Source organism: Pteronotus mesoamericanus, unplaced genomic scaffold (assembly GCF_021234165.1).
Source record: "Pteronotus mesoamericanus isolate MK-2021 breed Mesoamerican mustached bat unplaced genomic scaffold, CSHL_Meso_final contig_49, whole genome shotgun sequence".
NCBI classification, from domain to species: domain Eukaryota; kingdom Metazoa; phylum Chordata; class Mammalia; order Chiroptera; family Mormoopidae; genus Pteronotus; species Pteronotus mesoamericanus.
In genome coordinates this window covers 197794-218225 of record NW_026555182.1, presented here as the reverse complement: position 1 = coordinate 218225, position 20432 = coordinate 197794, and the positions used below count along the sequence as shown (strand labels likewise).

At 36.9% G+C, this 20432-nt stretch overlaps 1 protein-coding gene and 1 non-coding gene across 3 annotated transcripts in view; one reads left to right on the top strand and one right to left on the bottom strand.

Annotated features, from left to right (window-relative positions):
- The window catches only part of SLC9A6 (solute carrier family 9 member A6), a 57546-nt gene that overhangs the window by 25332 nt on the left and 11782 nt on the right, over positions 1 to 20432 (bottom strand). For both annotated transcript variants that reach the window (XM_054578099.1, XM_054578098.1), the window contains exons 3-10: positions 19491 to 19568; positions 19132 to 19208; positions 18714 to 18826; positions 16950 to 17055; positions 5382 to 5523; positions 3729 to 3834; positions 3350 to 3438; positions 205 to 318 (exon numbers count right to left, since the gene is read on the bottom strand). In XM_054578099.1, the coding sequence (XP_054434074.1) occupies positions 205 to 318; positions 3350 to 3438; positions 3729 to 3834; positions 5382 to 5523; positions 16950 to 17055; positions 18714 to 18826; positions 19132 to 19208; positions 19491 to 19568 (825 nt within the window). The remainder of the gene's footprint in view (positions 1 to 204; positions 319 to 3349; positions 3439 to 3728; positions 3835 to 5381; positions 5524 to 16949; positions 17056 to 18713; positions 18827 to 19131; positions 19209 to 19490; positions 19569 to 20432) is intronic.
- LOC129074325 (U6 spliceosomal RNA) lies at positions 2814 to 2918 on the top strand. The gene has a single exon (XR_008529533.1). It is a non-coding gene; the product is annotated as a U6 spliceosomal RNA (small nuclear RNA).

Sequence of the window (20432 nt, the reverse complement as noted above, 5' to 3'; positions counted from 1 at the left end):
TCCTGGAATTGTGGTAGAGTTATGCCTCCTTCCACTGAAGGCCAAGCCTTCCCCACATGCTTTGCATTTGATTTCCTCCTGTCTTATCACAAGGCCAGCGATATTGATTGCTCCCTTTCATGTACTCAGCTTCTCCCTTCCAAGGAGAAAGTTTTAAAAGTTTTAAAATAAAGTTTTAAAAATAGAACACATAATAAAGGATACAAATGCTCCTACTACAAATGTTGGATTGAAGACATGGTTCTGGAAGGTGAAGAGTGTCAGTCCCATGTAGGAGAAGATGAAATTCTCTGCCAAGAAATTGAGAAGCTCAAACAACTGAAACGAAATGTCAAAAGGTTAGGCCAGTAAATAAATTAAGTTACATAATTTGAAAACATGAGTATTACTAAGATAATGAAACAGACATTTCAAATATATGAAGTTCATGTATGTTCCGAAAAACGTGATTGAGAGGCAAGCAAATGTATTGATGACATTCCCAGTCCCACAGAAAAGACCAGAAATGTCGCCTCTTACTTTCCCCAATCAGCTTCTCTTCTCCAATCCTCATATCCAGTCATTCTTATCCTCCTTCACCAAACCCTGACAATCTTTTTTTTTTGGAATGTTCCTTGTTGTCTCTGCCACTACCCTTGTCTACCTTTTATCACTCCCCACCCATCATGCTGTGAAAGGACTGTAAGTGGTATCCCTGTCACCTATCTGCTACACCTCCACCCAATGAATCTCTCTAAGCATGGCAGTTTCATAGACACTTCCCTCATCACATGAGCATGAACTGGAGACTGGGAGATACAGTTCAAATTTTTTTGTCCTGGCACAGGACTCATTATAACAACTCTCATATCGCCTCCGTGTGATGCAATTTCACTTTTTACGTGGGTCTTGGCCTTCGCTTAGGGAGTAAGGGCTCATGCATCAGTGTCTTGTGCTCAGTACCCTTCCCAGCTGCCTGCCCACCTTCCGCCTGTTGATATCACTGCCTTGTCAAGTGTTACTAACAGAGTAGGGATATGAGACTTACTGAATGAATGAATTCAAAGATCCCTTAACCCAGCATCCCTCTGTGCATCAGGGTTATCTGCCACTGCTCTTTAACACGAGCCCTATACCCCCATAAAACATGGGCTCAGGAATCCAAGTGCCTTCTCCACTTGCTAGCCATGTGTGTTTGGGCAAATTAGTTAATCTTTCTAAACTGGTGTTGACTTATTGCTGAAAAATGGGAATAGAAGCAAAAATAAATAAGTATATACTTAATTTACTTTAAATAACTTAATATACTAGTATTATTACTTATTTGTTTAATGATTAATGGCTAAGCTTTATCCAGTTTTTACTATGTGTTCAATACTATGCTAAGGACTTTACATGCATTATCTTTTTTAATCTCACCACAACTGTGAGGTAGGCACTATTATTATCCTCATTTTCAAGATGACAAAACTGAAGCACAGAGAAATTATGTAACTGCCCCCCTGTTCATACAGACAGCAAGTAAGTAGTGGAAGCAAGATCTAGAACAATACAGTGACTCCCGAGTCTCTACTTTAATCAATACCAGAGGTTGGTAAACTTTTCCTGTGAAGGGACAGAGAGTAAACATTTGAGGCTTTGTGGGCCTCATGGTCCCTTGTCACAACCACTCAACCCTTCCATCTTAGCACAAAAGTAGCCACAGGCTCTTAGTTAAAAGATGGGTGTGGCAGTGTGCCCATACAGCTACTTATGGACACTGAAATAGGAATTTCATGTAACTTTCACATCTCACAAATTATTCTTTTGATTTGTTTACAACCACTTAGAAATCTGAAAACCATCCGTAGCTCGCAGACCTCACAGGAAAGCCTGGCTAACCTTTGCCGACCCCTGCTCTGCACTTTACTGCCTTCCATTTGAAAATTTTAGTTGCCTTTTTATTTCTGCCTCTGCTGGTTTTGTTTCCCCTAGGCTTTTCTGAATCTTTCCCAGCTTTCTAGTCTCACCATTTCCTCTACGATAGCTTTCCAGCTCCTCAAGCTTCAAACCATCTCCCCGCTTCTCTGAACTCTGGTATGAAATCTAATCTGAAACAAACAACTAGAAGTTCTATTAGTCTTTTTATGTACACAAACTTTATATCACCAGTAAGACTGAACACTCACACCTTGTTTGTTTTTTAATTCACCACCCTGCTGCCTACAAAAATGCCAACCCCTCACCAGCTGATTATTTCTCTATATATTTATTGCACTGCATTAACTTGTAGAAGGGATTTGTAACCCCGATGTATATCCATGGGGGGAAAAGCCTAATTTCTTTTGAAGGGTTGGGAAAAAAGCATGTCATACACTAAATTTGTGGCTCCAGAACAAAGAAGAAAAGAAGAAGTACCTTTGTTCCTGCTTTATCATGAGTCCTTTCCAGGCTAATCTCAAGTGTTCTAATCATTTGGCAAACCTTAAAGCCTCTATTTCTTGATGTAATCATAATCGAGCATGCATCTGTATTTATTCTAGTCATTACACATTGTTTATGTCTTTGCCCCATATACCTCATAAGACTAGAAAATGTTATGCCTATTTCTTTTATAATTTCCTTCAGGTACCCAGCTCAACTGATCATTCAGTGCCATATGATGCCCAATCACTGATGTTTTGACATTCCTGAATACACAGTACCCTTGAAGTGCCTGAAGGAATTTAATCTTCGCTGTATCACCTGGCACTGCATCTAGTCAGATTAGAAGTTAATCTTACCAATATCACACAGCAGTAGTTCTACTTAGACCTAAGTGAACTTCTAAAACATTCCTCTTAAAAGCTATTACAGTGCTCGCTTCGGCAGCACATATACTAAAATGGGAATGTTACAGAGAAGGCTGGCATGGCCCCCGTGCAGGGGACACACAGATCCAGGAACTGTTCCATATTTTTGTGGTGGGCACACAGTGCAATATACAGATCTAATATCATAGAAATGTGTACTTGAAACCTGTATGATCTTATTAACCAATGCGACCCCAATAAATTTAATTTTAAAAATATAAACACTGATGCCCAGAGGGAAAATAAAATAAAAATGAAATATTTAAGCTTAGTAAAAAGTAAGCCATGAGATTAGGAAAACAGAAAAGGAAGCTAACTGATACAGCAGCAATAGCCTGTGGATAGTCTGCTGACCTACCTCTACCCCATAGTCACCCTTCACCTGCTAATTCCATCTATTTCTAGAGTCAAAGAAAGAGGAGCCACAATGAGTAGGCATCGTTTTGAACAGATCAAGGATTATTTTTTTTCAGTATGAAACACTTCTGTTTCACTGCAGGGAGGAAAAGTTTATTCACAAACTATAAAGTTTCTCTTACCTGTTTAGTTCTATGCTGAGACTCCGTGGACAAATTATTGTATGTATAGTGGGCCTGTGTGATGCCACAGAACAACACTGCAACCACACCTATTATGACAAAGAATTCCAAGTTCATGTGAGAGTTCCCGACTTTTCTACTGAGGCTTTTATTTTACAGAAGTAGATTATATGCTTAGTGTTGACATTTTCAATTGTGGCATACTTTGTTGAGACATACTACTTCCACTGAAAATCTTTTTTATATTCTATAGTGACAGCATAAATCCCAACTTTAACACGTATGTTCAAATATTAGTGGAGTTAGTCTACTCATAGAAAAAAAAATGCCTGGCATAGTCTCTCTAAGGATTTACAGTCGAAAGGAGAAAGAAACCCACCTGTGAAACCCCATGCTTCAGCCAAGAGGAAGGTGCTCCAGGACATCAAGAAGAACAAGCCTGTCTCCAACAACTGGAACTCTCGTAATTTGGTGAACTTTGTCACGTAAGACTGTCAAGGTTAGTAACAAGATCTCGTAATACAGGAATGTGACTAGAAAAAATAATAGTCAAAGCAAGGCAACCATGAAAGTTAAAGAAGGATTAGCCACCCTCTCTAACACCAAAGTCGCAAAATAAGAAGGCACCAGAATGAAGAAACTCTTAAAATGAGTATCTTACTGAGGAGTGAGCAGCCATCCCTTAAATGAGGAAGTCATACAGCTTAGTCAATCAAATTATTTCATGTGTATCACATGTCCTGCCAGAAACACAGAGTAAAGGACAGGCAGAGATGGGAGCAACAGATCAGATACACAACATGCCAACTACTGATTATTAATGTGTGACCCAAAGCAAGGGAGCTTCCATAATTACAGCAATTCACATTTATTAAAAATGTAATTTCCATGAGATGTCATATTTATTCGATGTCCTAACACCTCTGTGATGCGGAACATTCCATGACAAAGAAACTGAGGCACATCACTCATACTAGTCTAAAAAGTATTTGTTAGTTGACAGTGGAAGGGCCCATGTGAAGCTGCAACAAATCTCAGACTGCAATCTCCATTCACTTCAATAAACATGTACTACAACAAAAAGATTAGTAAGATATACTTCCTACCCTCAAGGAAATTGTAATAGGAAAGAGATAACTATTGGCCCTGGTTACTTCAGAACTCTTCTTACTGCCTCTTTGTGCCCCAACTCACCTGTAAAAAGCCCTAAGACAAGTCTCTTCCAGCACAAAGCTGAAGTGTACCAAACTTATAGATTCTTAAAAAAAGGATTTGTTTTATAGGAAAGTATATAAAAGAGCTGGAAGCTCTTTATCTAGTCCCACTGATTTTCCCCACTGCTCCCACCATCCACCTTCCTACACAGGGACCTAGGAGGTCAACTGTCAATGCTGCTATACCAGAGGCTCCAGGGGGACAGAAGACATGTCTGTCTCATTTTTGTTTGATGCTCAGAGCATAGCATCTGGCATGTAGCAGGCAATCTTGTATTCTTTAATGAATACAAGAAAGACTTGCCCAATATTTCTAACAGCAAATCAGTGGCAGTGCCTAGGACTCTGGAGCAGAAGGTTCATATCGGTGAAAGCTAACATGAACTCCCATCTGTTCTGGCCCAGGAACACTATCTTACTCAGTTGGCATCATGATCGTAGGTTTCCTATTTTTCCTTGTAAACTAAGAGCAAAAGACTGCCAGGCTGAACAGCAACACAGGACACCCAAAGGCTCTTTGAAATATATCTAAGTTTTTATCGATTTAGTGTACAACATTAACATTCACCCCAAAGGGTCACTGTGTCTAATTAAACTTTCTTAGTGAAAGTTTGAGGACATGGAGCCCTACAAAAAACAATTAAATTCTTTTATTTATTGGCAATGATGATTGGCTAATGTTTTCAAACCAAGTATTTGGTTATGAAGTTAATAATTGTAACACAATGCCAATATGGAACTGGAAGAGACTACGGAACACAGCATTCAATTATGTTGTTGGGTTAATGAGAAAAGATAAAAATATAATAAAAGGATATTAAAGCTGTCACCACTCCAGTAGCAGCACCCATTGCAAAAGATCCACTGAAGATCCCCAGGAAAATCCCAATAGACTTGAACATGGCTGTGACATCGAAGGTGTGGCTGTTGTCTCCAGCTGGCTGGTATGCCACTATTGAGCTACAAAGGAGAGATTGGTCTTACTTTCAGAAGCAAATTTTCACTTAAAAACATTATCTAAAAATAATTACATGAGTACATAAATAAAAACATTATCTAGCATAGAGCTTAAAAAAATGAAATCAAAGGGGGAAAAAACCCCAAAAACTTTGGATTCAAATTGCCAAAGTAAGGTCAAAAGGTTACCCAAACACCGTTCAATGGCTCAAGCTAACAAGAAAACTCAGCTTTTAGTTAAACGACAATTTCAGGAGGTAGAATATTTTAAGGTCCTTTATATGAAAATTGTACTGAGCCTTTTCCTCCAGCCTCCAGATATTGTGCACTACTATTCTTTTGTGACTCTGTTTAAGACTTACTGAGTGCCTGAAAGCCCTAACAGACTGATATGAACAAACTAATGAAAAAGCACACTTATTTCCAGCAGAGAAATAACACTCAACACAGTCACATTTTGTTTTTTCTATGGGGAAAAAAGATGACTGAAGTACTCTCTCAACTTTTAGACTACTAGAATGGGCCCAATGCCTAATATCTGTTCACTCACTGAAATGGACTTTTACAGGAAAAAGGGCTTGAAAGACCTTTCAAGGAATTAGAATCTACTCAACAGTACTTTTAGCATACCCAGCTAGATCCTCCCTCCACCTCAGACTTCTGAAAGAAATTCACTCTGCAAGAGGCCAAGACAGGCAATTATAGGAGACACTTCCCATCTTGAACTCATAGTCGAAACCTTGTCTGAAATGCTTCTTTTAAAACAGTAATCCCAGGAAATAGAAATGGCTGAGAAATTCACTGTTGCCACCAGGTCTCTGGCAAGGGTGCCTACCAGTTACTAAATTAGTTCTCATCTCAGTACACTGAGGTACTAGTATTTATTTTTAAAGATTTTTTAAAAGATTTTATTTATTTAATTTTAGAGAAAGGGGAAAGGAAGGAGAAAGAGAGGGAGAGAAACATCACTGTGTGGTTGCCTCTCGCATGCCCCTTAGTGGGGACCTGGCCTGCAACCCAGGCATGTGCCCTAGACTGGAAATTGAACGGGTGACCCTGAGGTACCATTATTTTTCTAAAATGTCCAGACTGAAACATATCATACATGTCATATCAAAGAAAAAAAGGAGGAAAAAAACCCATTATTACTAAGAACATAATGAATTCTCCCTGTGGTTACGGCAATGTTTTTTCTGACTCAAGACTACAAAATGAGTTTGCTGTACCATGTACACCAAGTTCTTTTCACAGCTTCTCAGTTAAAAAAAAAACCAACAAACTAAGACCAGCCCTGACTGGTGTGGCTCTGTGGGTTGGGCATCATTCCACAAAGTGAAAGGTCACATGTTCTGGAGTTCGGGCACATGCCTGGATTGCAGGTTGGTCCCTGGTTGGGGTACAGGGCACACGTGAGAGGCAGTCAGTTGATGCTTCTCTCCCCCTCTTTCTCCGTCCCTTCCCCTCTCTCTAAAAATAAATAAAATCTTTTTTTTAAACTAAATCCAAACTAAAATTTCCTAATTTTACTAATTTTATTCAAGTATAGCACTAATGTCAATTTCTGGTAATGGCACCAAGAAATTTCTGAGACTCAATCTGAACTGAAACGTTTAAACATTTGTGTTTAAATGTTCAAAGTGACCGATCATTTTCGGACCAGTAGGTTTGATGTTATTTTAATAAACACAAAATGGCTTTTAATGCCATGCTTTCTAACCTACACATAAAGGGCCCCACCACTATACTATAAGATCTGACAACCTTATATCATGAAAATAAAGCAGCTGGCTGGAGGGAAAAAAGGACATTGCCACAGCAACCTTCGTTCTCCCTGGTGATAGTTTCCAAAATGCTGGCTGGAACAAAATATCTAATGCCATGACTCCTGAGACTGCCTTCCCTGGACTAGTCCATATACATTCAAGATTCACGTTAATCATTATCTTATGCTTTCATCTCAAAAATACATGAGAACACATAAAAAGCATGGTGGGCTGAGAACATGTGAGAAGTATATTTTCTTCATTTTTAGCCAAATGCTGTCCTCTGGATTAAAATCCTAACCCATCTTTTTCACATCAATCAATATTTTATCCTGAAGCTGTGACATTTTTGTGAGTTTTTTTTTTAAAATTCTGAAGTAGGGAGGTGGGGGTGGGAGGGGCAGAGGAAAGTGGTGGCAGGTAAATGGAGACAAATGTATTTGAACAATAAAAAAATTCTCAATGATAAAAGTTAATATAAATGATTAAAAAATAAAAAATAAACAATTCTGAAAGTAATACAATGTACAACTGATGGGGTAATCACCCCATCATTCCACTACCCTGAGAGATCTCTTTTTTCCCACCTGTATTTTCCCCCCTTTTTGTTACATGCATGCTATTTTATGTTTAGTTGTAATCACAGTGAACATATGATTTTGAATTCTGCTTCTTCAACTGATCATGACATAAGAATTATGATAGTTTCTCTAACCTGGGGTTTTAAGATTTCAAAAAGGGTCCAAATGGAAATAACATAATTTATGTAACCATGTCCCCACAGTTACACATTTAAAAGTTGCTTCTAATCTTTTTGATCCTATTACTAACAGTTTAAGAGAACACATTTGTGTGTGGTTTTTTTTTTTAATTTTGGACTATTTCCCTGTGCTATATTCCTAGAAACAGGGTATTGCTATACCTATGGCTCTTTTTATATGTTGCAGAACTGCTTTCAAATAGATGTGTGTTCAAATAGATACATTTTTGGAGGGAAATATGACTATATCTCTCAACTTTTTAGTGATCATACCTACTGGCCTAGAAATTCTATTTCTAAAAAATATTATAGAGAAATAATCTTAAGTATTAAACAGAGATTTACAGATACATATGTTCATTGTAGTACTATGTACAATAATACAATATTAGAAAATGCCAAATATTCATCAACAGGACCTTAGAGAGAGAAATCTGTAGTACATCCCTATAATGGGGTAAGAGAGGATTTAATGTACTGCAGTGTCCAAATAAAAAAATCAAGAAACTCCCGGAATACAAAAGCCCTAGGTCAGATGGTTTCACAGGAGAATTTTACAAAACATTTAAGGAAGAGCTAACCCGTGTCCTTCTCAGACTATTCCAAAAAGTCCAAGATGAAGGAAGACTCCCAGACTCTTTTTATGAGGCCAGCATCACCCTAATCCCAAAACCAGATAAAGACCCTACAAAGAAAGAAAACCACAGGCCAATATTGCTGATGAACATTTGACACTAAAATCCTCAACAAAATATTGGCACACCACATCCAGCAATACATTAAAAAGATCATCCACCATGTTAAAGTAGAATTCATCCCAGGGATGCAGGGATGGTTCAATATATGCAAAATAATAAATGTAATACATCACATAAACAAAAGGAAAGACAAAAACCACATGATCATCTCGATAGATGCAGAAAAAGCATTTGACAAGGTACAGCACCCATTTATGATCTAAACACTCAGCCAAATGGGAATAAATGGGGCATGTCTCAACGTAATAAAGGCCATATATGAAAAACCTACAGCCAATATCATATTCAATGGGCAAAAACTAAAAGCATTCCCAGTAAGATCAGGAACAAGGCAAGGATGTCTGCTTTCACAACTTCTATTCAACATAGTACTGGAAGTCCTAGCCACAGCAGTCAGACAAGAAAAAGAAACAAAAGGCATCCAAATTGGAAGGAGGAAGTAAAACTATCATCATTTGCAGATGACATGATAGTGTACATAGAAAACTCAATAGACTCCACCAAAAAACTATTCAATCTAGTAAGTGAATTTTGCAAAACAGCAGGATACAAAGTCAATATTCAGAAATCAAAGGCATTTTTGTACACCAGCAATGAAATAGAAGAAGAAATCAGAAAAAAAATTACCATTTGCTATAGCAACAAGAAAAATAAAGGAATATTCCTAAACCTAGGAATAAATTTAACCAAGAAGGTAAAAGACCTATACGCAGAAAACTATATAACATTGAAGAAAGAAATTAAGGAAAACACAAATAAATGGAAACATATACCGTGCTCATGGACTGGGAGAATTAATATCATCAAAATGTCCATACTACCCAAAGTAATTTATAGATTCAATGCAATCCCTATTAAAATACCAATGATGTACTTCACAGATATAGAACAGACATTTCAAAAATTTACATGGAACCATAAATGACCCCGAGTAGCCGCAGCAATTTTGAGAAAGAAAAACAAAGTAGGAGGGATCACAATACTGGACATCAAACTGTATTGTAAGGCTATATAATCAAAACAATCCATTACTGGCCCAAGAACAGACCCAGAGACCAGTGGAGCAGAATAGAAAGCCCAGAAATAAGTCCATGTCTTTATGGGCAACAATTATTTGACAAAGGGGGCAGAAGCATAAAATGGAGCCATAATAACCTCTTCAACAAATGGTGTTGGGAGAGCTGGACGGCTCCATGCAAAAAATTGAAATTTGATCATCAGCTGATACCATAGACAAAAATAAATTCAAGATGGATAAAATACTTAAATATGAGTTGCAACACCATAAAAGTCCTAGAGGAGAACATGGGCAGGAAACTCTCAGATATCCCATGCAGCAATATTTTCACTGATACATCCCCTAAAGCAAGGGACATAAAAGAAAGAGTAAACAACTGGGACCTCATCAAAATAAGAAGCTTCTGCATGGCTAAAGAAAACAACAGCAAAATGAAAAGGGAGCCAACCATGTGGGAAAATATATTTGCTAATGATATATCAGATAGAGGTTTGATCTCCAAAATATATAGAGAACTCACACAACTGCACTCCAAGAAGACAAACGATCCAATGAAAAAATGGGCAAATGATCCAGGCAGACACTTTCCCAAGGAAGAGATACAGAGGGTCTGGAGACATTTGAAAGGATACTCAGCATCAGTAGCCATCAGAGAAATGCAAATTAAAACCACAATGACATACCACATCACACCGGTCAGAATGGCCATCAGAAACATCAAAAAACAACAGGTGCTGGCGAGGCTGTGGAGAAAAGGGACCCCTAGTCCCCTGTTGGTGGGAATGCAGACTGGTGCAGCCACTGTGGAAAGCAGTGTGGAATTTCCTCAAAAAGCTGAAAATGCAGCTGCCTTTTGATCCAGTGATTCTCCTGCTCGGACTATACCCTAAGAACCCCAAAACGCCAATTCAAAAGAACCTATGCACCCCAATATTCATAGCAGCACAATTTACAATAGCCAAATGTTGGAAGTAACTTAAATGCCCATCAGTAGATGATTGGATCAAAAAATTATGGGACATTTACAGAATGGAATACTACTCAGCAGAAAGAAAAAAAGAACTACTACACTCCGGGACAGCATGGATGGAACTAGAGAGCATTATGCTAAGCGAAATAAGCCAGGGGGCGAAAGATAAATACCGTACGATTTCACCTATAAGTGGAACCTAACCAACAAAACATAGATGCAAGGAAAATATGACCAGCAACATTGAAAGAAAAAAGAAACCAACAGAGTCAAGAGGTAAGGAGGAAGAGGTGGGCGGGGAAAAGGAAGGGAAGGGTCGAGTCAAGGAACATATAGCAAGGACTCAAGGACAAAGCCAAAGTGGGGAAGGACTGAGGGAGGGAGATGGGGGAGGGAGATGGGGGAGGGCGGCTGGGGAAAGCGGTGGTGGGAAGGCAGAAACAAATGTATTCAAACAAAAATAAATAAATTTTTAAAAATGAAAAAAATTGTATTTATAAAAAAAGCAAGTTACAGAAAGTATGTAGAGTACTACGTCTTTTTTTTTGCTTGAAAATGATTAATATATTTATATGTATGTTACTATCCTAATGGCAAAAGTCTAGATGAAAAGCTTAATAGTGGTTACTTCTGAGAGCTGAAATTTCAGAAATGTCCTCCCTTCTAAGTCGAATCCTTTGAATTTTTGTTACAAATATATTAATTTTATTATCATGAACAATGACAAAAATAAAATACAAAAGAGCAGGTGATACCAATTTCAGTGCTAACACCAATATATGAGTGATCTAGTTTTACGACACCAGGGTTTCTCAATCAGGCACTGTTGATATTTGGGACCAGAAATTGTTTGTTAGATGGTAGATGCTGTCCTGTGTATTGAAGCATATTGAGCAGTACCCCTGGCCTCTACTCACTAGATGCCAGTAGCAACCTCTTCCCATTCATGACAACTAAAATGTTCCCAAACATTGCCAATTATCCACTGGGGAGGGGACAAAACTGCCTCCAGTTAAGAATGACTGCAGTAGACCATTAATAGCAGTAACTACATTCATTAACAATTTTTTTCTTGTTAACTGAATAGGTAAAAATGGTCACATATTTTAACATGTGTATCTCTGATAACTAGAAAAGTTAAAGTCTGTCATATATGGCTACTCATTGTATTTCCTCTTGTATAAAATATTAATGACTCTAAAGCATAGTTTAAACTAGTATGAATTTGGTCTCCAGGCTAATTATGATATATCCATTCAGCAGAATACTATGCAACTTAAATTTTATCTCTAACTGGATATATACACACTAGACTATAGGAGTACATAGAGATCCACCTCATACAGAGGTGTATGGGTAAACCAGTTTCACTACACCCTCACCAGATTAAAAGTATTAACATTAACAAAAATTAGTACTACTAATCTAACAGGTCAAAAAAACAAACAAAAACAACTTCCAACATAAATTTCAAGAAGGTTTTCCTTAACCTGTTCATTGTCAAACAGCAGTCCTTCAGAAAGGGGTTCCCCCCTTTATGCAAGGCTGCTTTACAGAATATACACTTTAGAAAACCATCAAACTAATAAAACTCAACACAAAGATGACTATTTTTTATCTAACGTACTTAAAAGACAAACGAAAGATGATGGCAGACATATTACTAAACACTCCAGCTAGTTATCCCTCACAGCCAGCAACACAACTGGTTTCCCTTCAGCTTTGGGGCAGAAACTCATTTGCTCACCTCCATTAAAGACACCATCACGACTAACAATGTCCCTGATATGATACTCTCTAGATACATGCCTTCTCCAACAGAGTTCTACCAGACTATATAATGAATTAACTTATCTCCCATGAACCTAGAATAGTACTAGCTATGCACCATCCCTAGGAGAACTGAGAAAAGAACACTGGAATCATTCTCTAAAAGGCTTAGGTTCTCTCACAGAACCCTGTTAGAGAAAGGCTACAAATAGAAGAAGGATCATGGCCCTTTGTGAGTTATTTTCCTCTTAACACTATACAAGTGTTTTCTTTTTGTTTTTTTTAAAGATTTTATTTACTTATTTTTAGAGGCAGGAAAGGGAGGGATAAAGAGCGGGAGAGAAACAGCAATCAGTTGCCTCTCGTATGCCCCCAAATGGGGACCTGGCCTGCAACTCAGGCATGTGCCCTGACTGGGAATCAAACCGGCGACCTTTTGGTCCACACACCGGCACTCAATCCACTGAGCCACACCAGCAAGGGCTCAACTGTTGTTTCTTAAATTTGCAGGAAATAAGTTACTTTACTAATGGAAAAATGTAAGGCACATGGTACATCAGTTTAAGATAGTACCAAAACAGAAATTTCCAGCATAGAGATTTTTTTCTGACTCTTCATCCATTAGGCAATGGGGAAGAAATACTTAGATGATTAAGTAGCAGAATAATCATCCAAGATGGGGAATCGATGCCTAAAAGTAACTGCCCATGCTGTATTCTTTTCATCTGGTGATCTTACATGTTCCTATGTACCAAAAGCTTCAACAATCTTTGCAGCTTCATTTACTTTCATAACACCTAAGTTATACCCACACTATCAATTTCTTCCTCCCTTCAAATAATATAAAACTTTTACTTTGCACCTATTGTCATTAAAGGTACATGCATTCTGTATCAATACCAGTTCTAGCCTTTAGGTTTTATTTCTTAAATTAAATTTACATTAGCTATAGACAGCTGCAAAAAAGTCTGGCAATAAATATGGCAGAAGGGGTGGAATTTACACATATCACATTCACCAAAAAGATTTGATTTTTGTATATCTTTATACACAATATTTAAGGATTAATGTTGCTTTCAGAAAGAATTATTTTCCACTTTGCAGTAAGATAATGGGGCCACTCAAGCTATGCAAACCAGAGTCAGTGACTGATTACTCTTTTATAGTTAGTAAAGTATAAATTAAGGAGGGAAATACAAATAAAGAAAAAATGTATGATTTTACTTTTCTCTCATAGAAAGTTCTGGTATGGAATAAAGGCAAATGTCTACAGGGTTAGATATTAGCTTAGTAGGAATGGGTTAGCAGAATGGAACTCCTCAGAAATTGAGATCCCTTAAATAAAATCCTTAAAGAAAAAGAAATTAAGACCCCTTATTTTACCTACAAACACCTTCTAATAAAATGTATAGTAATTTCTGTAGTTATATTCAAATATTGCTCATTTCAAAAATTGTCTTTAAGAACTGTATTATTTGACCTGGCTGGGTGGCTAAGTTGGTTGGAGCATCGTCCCATACACCAAAAGGTTGTGGGTTCAATTCCCTGGTCAGGGCACATACATAGATTGCAAGAGGCAACTGGTCAATGTTTCTCTCTCCCATCGATGTTCTCTCTCTCTCTCTCTCTCTCTCTCTCTCTCTCTCTCTCTCTCAAATCAAGAAGCATATCCTCGGTGAGGATTTTAAAAAAGTGTATCAAGGGTAAAGGTTGCCAAGGAACATGTATAAAGGATCCATGCACAACGCCAAAGAGGGGTAGGACTGAGGGTGGGAGGTGGGGGTGGGTGGGGCAGGGGAGAATGATGCAGAGAAAATGGAGACAACTATATTTGAACAACAATAAAAAAGTGTATTATTTAACACTTCTAATCTAAATCTAAAAATTTAAAAATGTTTCTGAAATGATGATATTAAATAAGAGAAATTCACAATAAACTACAATGCAATATTTCTCAATCATCAAATTATAAAAAATACAAAAGTTTACAAATAGTCTGTTGAAGCTATGAGGAAACAGGCACTTCCATAATTTAGTGGTTAAAGTGCAAAATGGCATAATCCCTTTGGTGGACAATTTAGCAATGTCTAACAGAATTACAAATGTATTTATTCTTTAACCCACTAATCTTATTTCTGGAAACTTATCCTACCAATATGCCTATGCATGTAAAAAACAGGTATGTTCAAGTTTAATCACTGCAGCATTATTTGGGGTAGCAAAGGACTAAAGACACTTTATGTTTCCAACAATAGGAGACTGTTTAAAGAATCCATAGATCAGTTCACAGTACAGTACATAAAACACTATGTAGCTGAAAACAAAGAAAGAGAAAATTCTGTTTTGATATGGAAAGATCTCCAGAATACAGTTATGTAAGATAAAGCTAGGTATAGAACATATATAGCATGCTACTTTGAATATAAGAAATATCCACTGAGCTGGTGTGGCTCAGTGGAGACTTGAGTGCTGGCCTGTGAAGCAAGGGGGTTCACTGGTTCAATTCCCAGTCAGGGCACATGCCTAGGTTGTGGGCCAGATCCACAGTACAGAGCACACAAGAGACAACCACACACTGATGTTTCTCTCCCTCTCTTTCTCCCTCCCTTTCCCCTAAAAAATAAATAAATAAAATATATTTAAAAAGAAAATAAAAATAAGAAATATACAAAAGAAAAAATAAGCAAATGGGACTACATCAAACTAAAGAGCTTTTGCACAGCAAAGGAAATCATCAACAAAATAAAGACAATCCACAGAACTGGAGAATGTATTGGCTGATACATCTGGTAAGGGGTTAATATCCAAAATTTATAAAGAACTTACAAAATTAAATAGCAAAAAAACAAACAACTTGATTAAAAAATGGGTGAAGGACCTGAATAGACACTTCTCCAAAGAGGACACACAGATGGACAATAGTCATATGAAAAGATGCTCAACATCACTAGTCATCAGAGAAATGCAAATTCAAATCACAATGAGATACCATCTGTCTCAGACCTGTCAGAATGGCTATCATCAATAAATCAACAAACAGCAAATGCTGGTGAGGATGTGTAGAAAATGGAACTCTTTTGCACTGTTGGTGGGAATGCAGACTGGTGCAGCCACTGTGGAAAGCAGTATGGAGTCACCTCAAAAAATTAAAAATGGATCTGCCTTTTGACCCAGTGATCCCACTTCTGGGAATATGTCCAAAGGAACCCAAAACACTAATTTGTAAGAATGTAAGTGCCACTCTGTTCATTGCAATATTATTTACAATCACCAAGATATGGAAGCAGCCCAGGTTCCCATCAGTAGATGAGTGGACAAAACAACTATGGGACATTTACATAATGGAATACTACTCGGCAGTAAAAAAAAGAAAGAAAGAAAGAAAAAGAAAAAAAGAAAGTTTTACTGTTTGTGAAAGTGTGGATGGACCTGAAGAAAATTATGCTAAGTGAAATAAGGTAGTCAGAAAAAGACAAATACCATACAATTTCATTCATATGCAGAACTAATGAACAAACTGAACTAACAAGGAAAGTGGGAACAGACTCAAAGAGGGAGAGCAGGATGAAAGGTGGCGGCGGGCAGCCGGGGGGCGGGGCAGAGATCAAGCAAAAAGGAAAAGAGACTCATGAACATGGAGAATGGTGTGGTAATTGCAGGGGGTGGGGGGTATAAGTGGACTAAATAGTAATGGAAAAAATACAATAAAGTTTAAATCGAAAAATAAGTAAAATAAAACTGAAGATAAAAAATAAGAAATAAAAGGCAAATAAGAATGTGGGAGGGGGTGGGCACAGCAGGGGAAAGTAATGAAGGGAAATGGGGACAACCGTAATTGAACAACAATAAAAAATTTTAAAAAATCATCTATATGTGTGTATTTGAATACAGAAAAGACTAGGATACACAAGAAACTAATGAAAACGGTAAACTATAAGGAGCTGAGGGGACAGGTGGATGAGGAAGGAGTAAGAGTCTGACTTTTCAATATTTACCTTTCTATATGGTTTTGATTTTTGAATCATATGAATACATTCTCTATCTCAAAAATTTATTTTAATTCAAAAAGTGTGTGTTATAATGATAGAACATAAAATTATATATATACTACAATCACAACTATGTAAAAATAAACATAGAAACAAGCATAAAAGAAAGTGTCCTAGAACGTTCAGAGTAATTAAGTGTTAGGACAACATTTTTTTTTTCTTCCTTTTTCAGCCCTGCATTTTTCCATGTTATCTCTAAATATGCATTTCTTCAAGAGGAAAAGAATGCCTCATTCTTTCAAATGTTTCCATTCATAATGCACTTTATTCAATAAATGACTTTTGGTTCCTAGTACCCTAACATTCAATATGCAGAATATAGGAAGAAAACAAACACTTACGAAGACAGCACTATGGCAACAGCATCATTGAGGACACTTTCACCAAAAAGAAGCGCATAGAGTTCAACATCAACTTGAAGCTCGTGGAATATGGCAAGAACGGTCACTAGCAATCAGAAAGAGTCAGGAATATTTAGACATTACCAGTATAACATATTCCCCACCACAGATTATTATAAACATTATTTAGAAATTCATTTCTTTGTCTTAGAATTCAATCTTCTGATCTGTAGTCAGACACATTATCCATTGCGCCACTGGCCCGCGTCTTTAGAATTCAATCTTAATAAACATTCTTTTACTATATTAAAGAACCAGTAATTTTATGTCAATATTTTTCTTTTCCCTGAATATGTACCTGCAATATCTCCTTTCTCTCTCTTACAAACCAGCTGAAAATAACCTTGGAAGATTCAGTTGGCCTACATTCTTCATGCAAATGCTAGTAATACTGTCTTGTACATTTCTTTTCCATAAGGAATATATTCAGAATTTCTTATAGACCAAGTGATCATTAATCTTGAAAGAAGAATATTATGGAAAGCATTTCCTGCTGCAAACTTCATTTTTTCCTTGGAGCCTTACAACTCACTTCTATCTGACTTGCAAACTTGAAGCATACTGGTTTAGCAAAGATAGTAGGAAATGAAAACACAAGTTTGCTCTTTGGCCAGAATTACAGCTGCTATGTTTAACTTAATAAGAAGCCAACTATCATGTTATTATAGCTTGAAAAGAAAAAAAAAAAACCTTTTAGGAAACAATTATGTGAGAATTCGTTGAAAATCAAATAAAATTGAAATTGCTTTATAACTTCAATTGCTGAGTTTCATACAGCTCAGTTACTAAATCCAAGCAGACATGAAATATTATTTTAACTGTAGATAGGAGAGCTTCTTCAAATGCCAACCAAAAAAAAACCCCCTAAAAAAACCACACAGGAAACTTGCATTTAAAAGATATAGTTTATACCACAAAGTATTTTATCTGGAATATACTGATACCAAGGTTTACCAAAAAGAAGGAGAGGAGGAGGGCAGGAGCAATGCTACAGAATTTTATAAAGAGAACCTTATATCAAGAGAACAATTACAAAATGAAAGAATTATTATAGGGGTATATGCCTTTATATTCAGAATACATATAACAGCCCAACTTTACACAAGCAAAAGGGCCATTTAGGCAATACCCCTACCAAAACAAAACCAGGAGGTTGAAACAATGTAGCCAAGTGCTACTGACTTAAATTTCTCATAGGCTTGAAAAAGTTGAGGACCTTACTTCTAGCGAGGACACAGAAACAAAGAGTACTGCCTCCTTTGCAAAAACCATCCTATCTTTGTCTTGATAATGGAAGCAGTTACAAATAATAAGCGGACAGTTTTGATGGTCTTCAAGGAAGCAATCTGATTTTCTGTTTAAAAACATGTTCAACTATTGCCCTGGCTGGTGTAGTTCAGTGGATTGAGTGCTAGCCTGCAAACCAAAGTGTCGTTGGTTCGATTCCCAGTCAGGGCACATGCCTGGAAATCATACAGTTGGACCAGCAACAGGCAAGTGGAATAAAAAGTAAAATGAAAAAAAAATGTGTTCTTAAGCCAAAAGAAACCATGAGTTTTGGGTTTTCCTCCATAATTGGAAAGTACAGTACTATGGGAAGTACCTAATCATGAATTCTGCACCTCAAAGCAATAATTACCATATGTGCTTTGCCAGCAACACTGTTCCTTAAGTACTTAAGCTCCTCTCTCATGTAAAACATACCTGGATCCGTTGCTGATACAATGGCACCGAACAGCAGGCAATCTGTAAAGTAAAAATCTCCCGCAAGTTGTCCAGTTACTTTCATCAGTGTTACACAGCCATACATTATTGACCTGTTCAATAAACATATTTCTACTTTAGAAAAAACATTGACTTGTTAAAGAAGTTAGACTATAGTAAGAATAAGAAGACAGGTCCACTGTAGTACTTTGTGACCAATCTCAAATTTAATTCATGCCATTTAAATATGGTAATACCTTTGTCTTAAGGAAAACTATGACGACTTATCTAGAGGAACGCATTTTACTGGAAAAAGTCCTTGAACACATTCAGAAATACAATACTGCATAAACCAAATATGTGCTATTTTAAATTATAATTTGAAATCTGTAAAGTGTTTTAAGCTTCAAGTACTTACCCAATTACAAAACAAGAAATTGCCGTTCCAAGGAAAGCATACGCTAGAATAGACCCAAGGTTTCGAAAGAAATGTCTCTGACAAAAGAAAACGTTACACTGTGTTAGAATACCTACCAATTAATTGAAAAAGAAAATGTTTTCTATTCTAGTGTGCTGTGCTAATATTAAAGGCATCATTCATTAAAGGACATAAGAGAAAGAATTTTTGTATAGGCATAAATTTCAGCATCTAAAAAGGATAAGGAAAGGAGAAAGAAGGGAAACCTGGAAAGAACTGCCTGTTTCTGAAGTGTAAAAGATGACAAAGCCCATGGAGTTTAAGGTTGTTCAAAGTATATGAAATACAAAAGCACTTACTCTTTTCAAACTATATCCTGCATAAAATATGATAGGAGGAAGTAATATGTTGAAAAATACTTCCGGATCAAAAGTAACCTGTTAAAATAAAGAGTTCTTTTAGATGCATTCCCTTAGAAGGCTTCATATTACATTATCACACTATCAAAAAGAAAAAAGGAAATGTTAAATAGGTGAAAGACAAGAATCTTATTGCAGTAACTGAAAAATATTTCCTATAGGATATATGTTGTTTCACTTCTCAACCAAATGACAAGGACATAGATTTGTAACAACCAGTTGAGCCAAATCTGTGAAAAGTGTGTTAAAATACTATCTTAAAAACCTTAAAAATAGGAGAAAGCATGAACCTATCTTTGCTTTAAATAACAGAGATCCAAAACTGGTAACAAAATGTGGGGGTACAGCATAATGGTTGGCAAGAGGAAACAGGTAACATCGCTAAAGGTTTGTAACATAAAATTATGGTAAAAAGTTTCTGCACAACACATTCTAGTCCTGAGAGTTCATTTCTTTTCATACTTATTCCTTAGAATAATATAGATGCCCCCTTCTGTTCATAAGGCTGAAATAGGATTTGACATAAACATAAAGCATCTACCCTATACCCATGCTACAAGTTCATTTACTAGAACTTTTAAGGAACTGGAATTTTCCACAGGTGGAAAGAATTCTTGCTGCAAAATAAACTTGAAGTTCATTTAAAATTTTAATAAGCATTCAAGATGGTCAGGAACACAATCAAGTAGTTATAAAAGCCAAGTCCTGCCAATGTGGAAGACAGAAGTGCAGGCAAATGGCCAAGGGTGGGCGGAAACAAAGAGACCCTGAGAAGCTTCAAGAACAGAAACTATGAGGGTAACAGGAGAAAGCAGTTTCAAGAATGTCCAGGAGCCAGTAAGACTGCAAACCAACCTCCTACATAAACATTTATTTATGTAC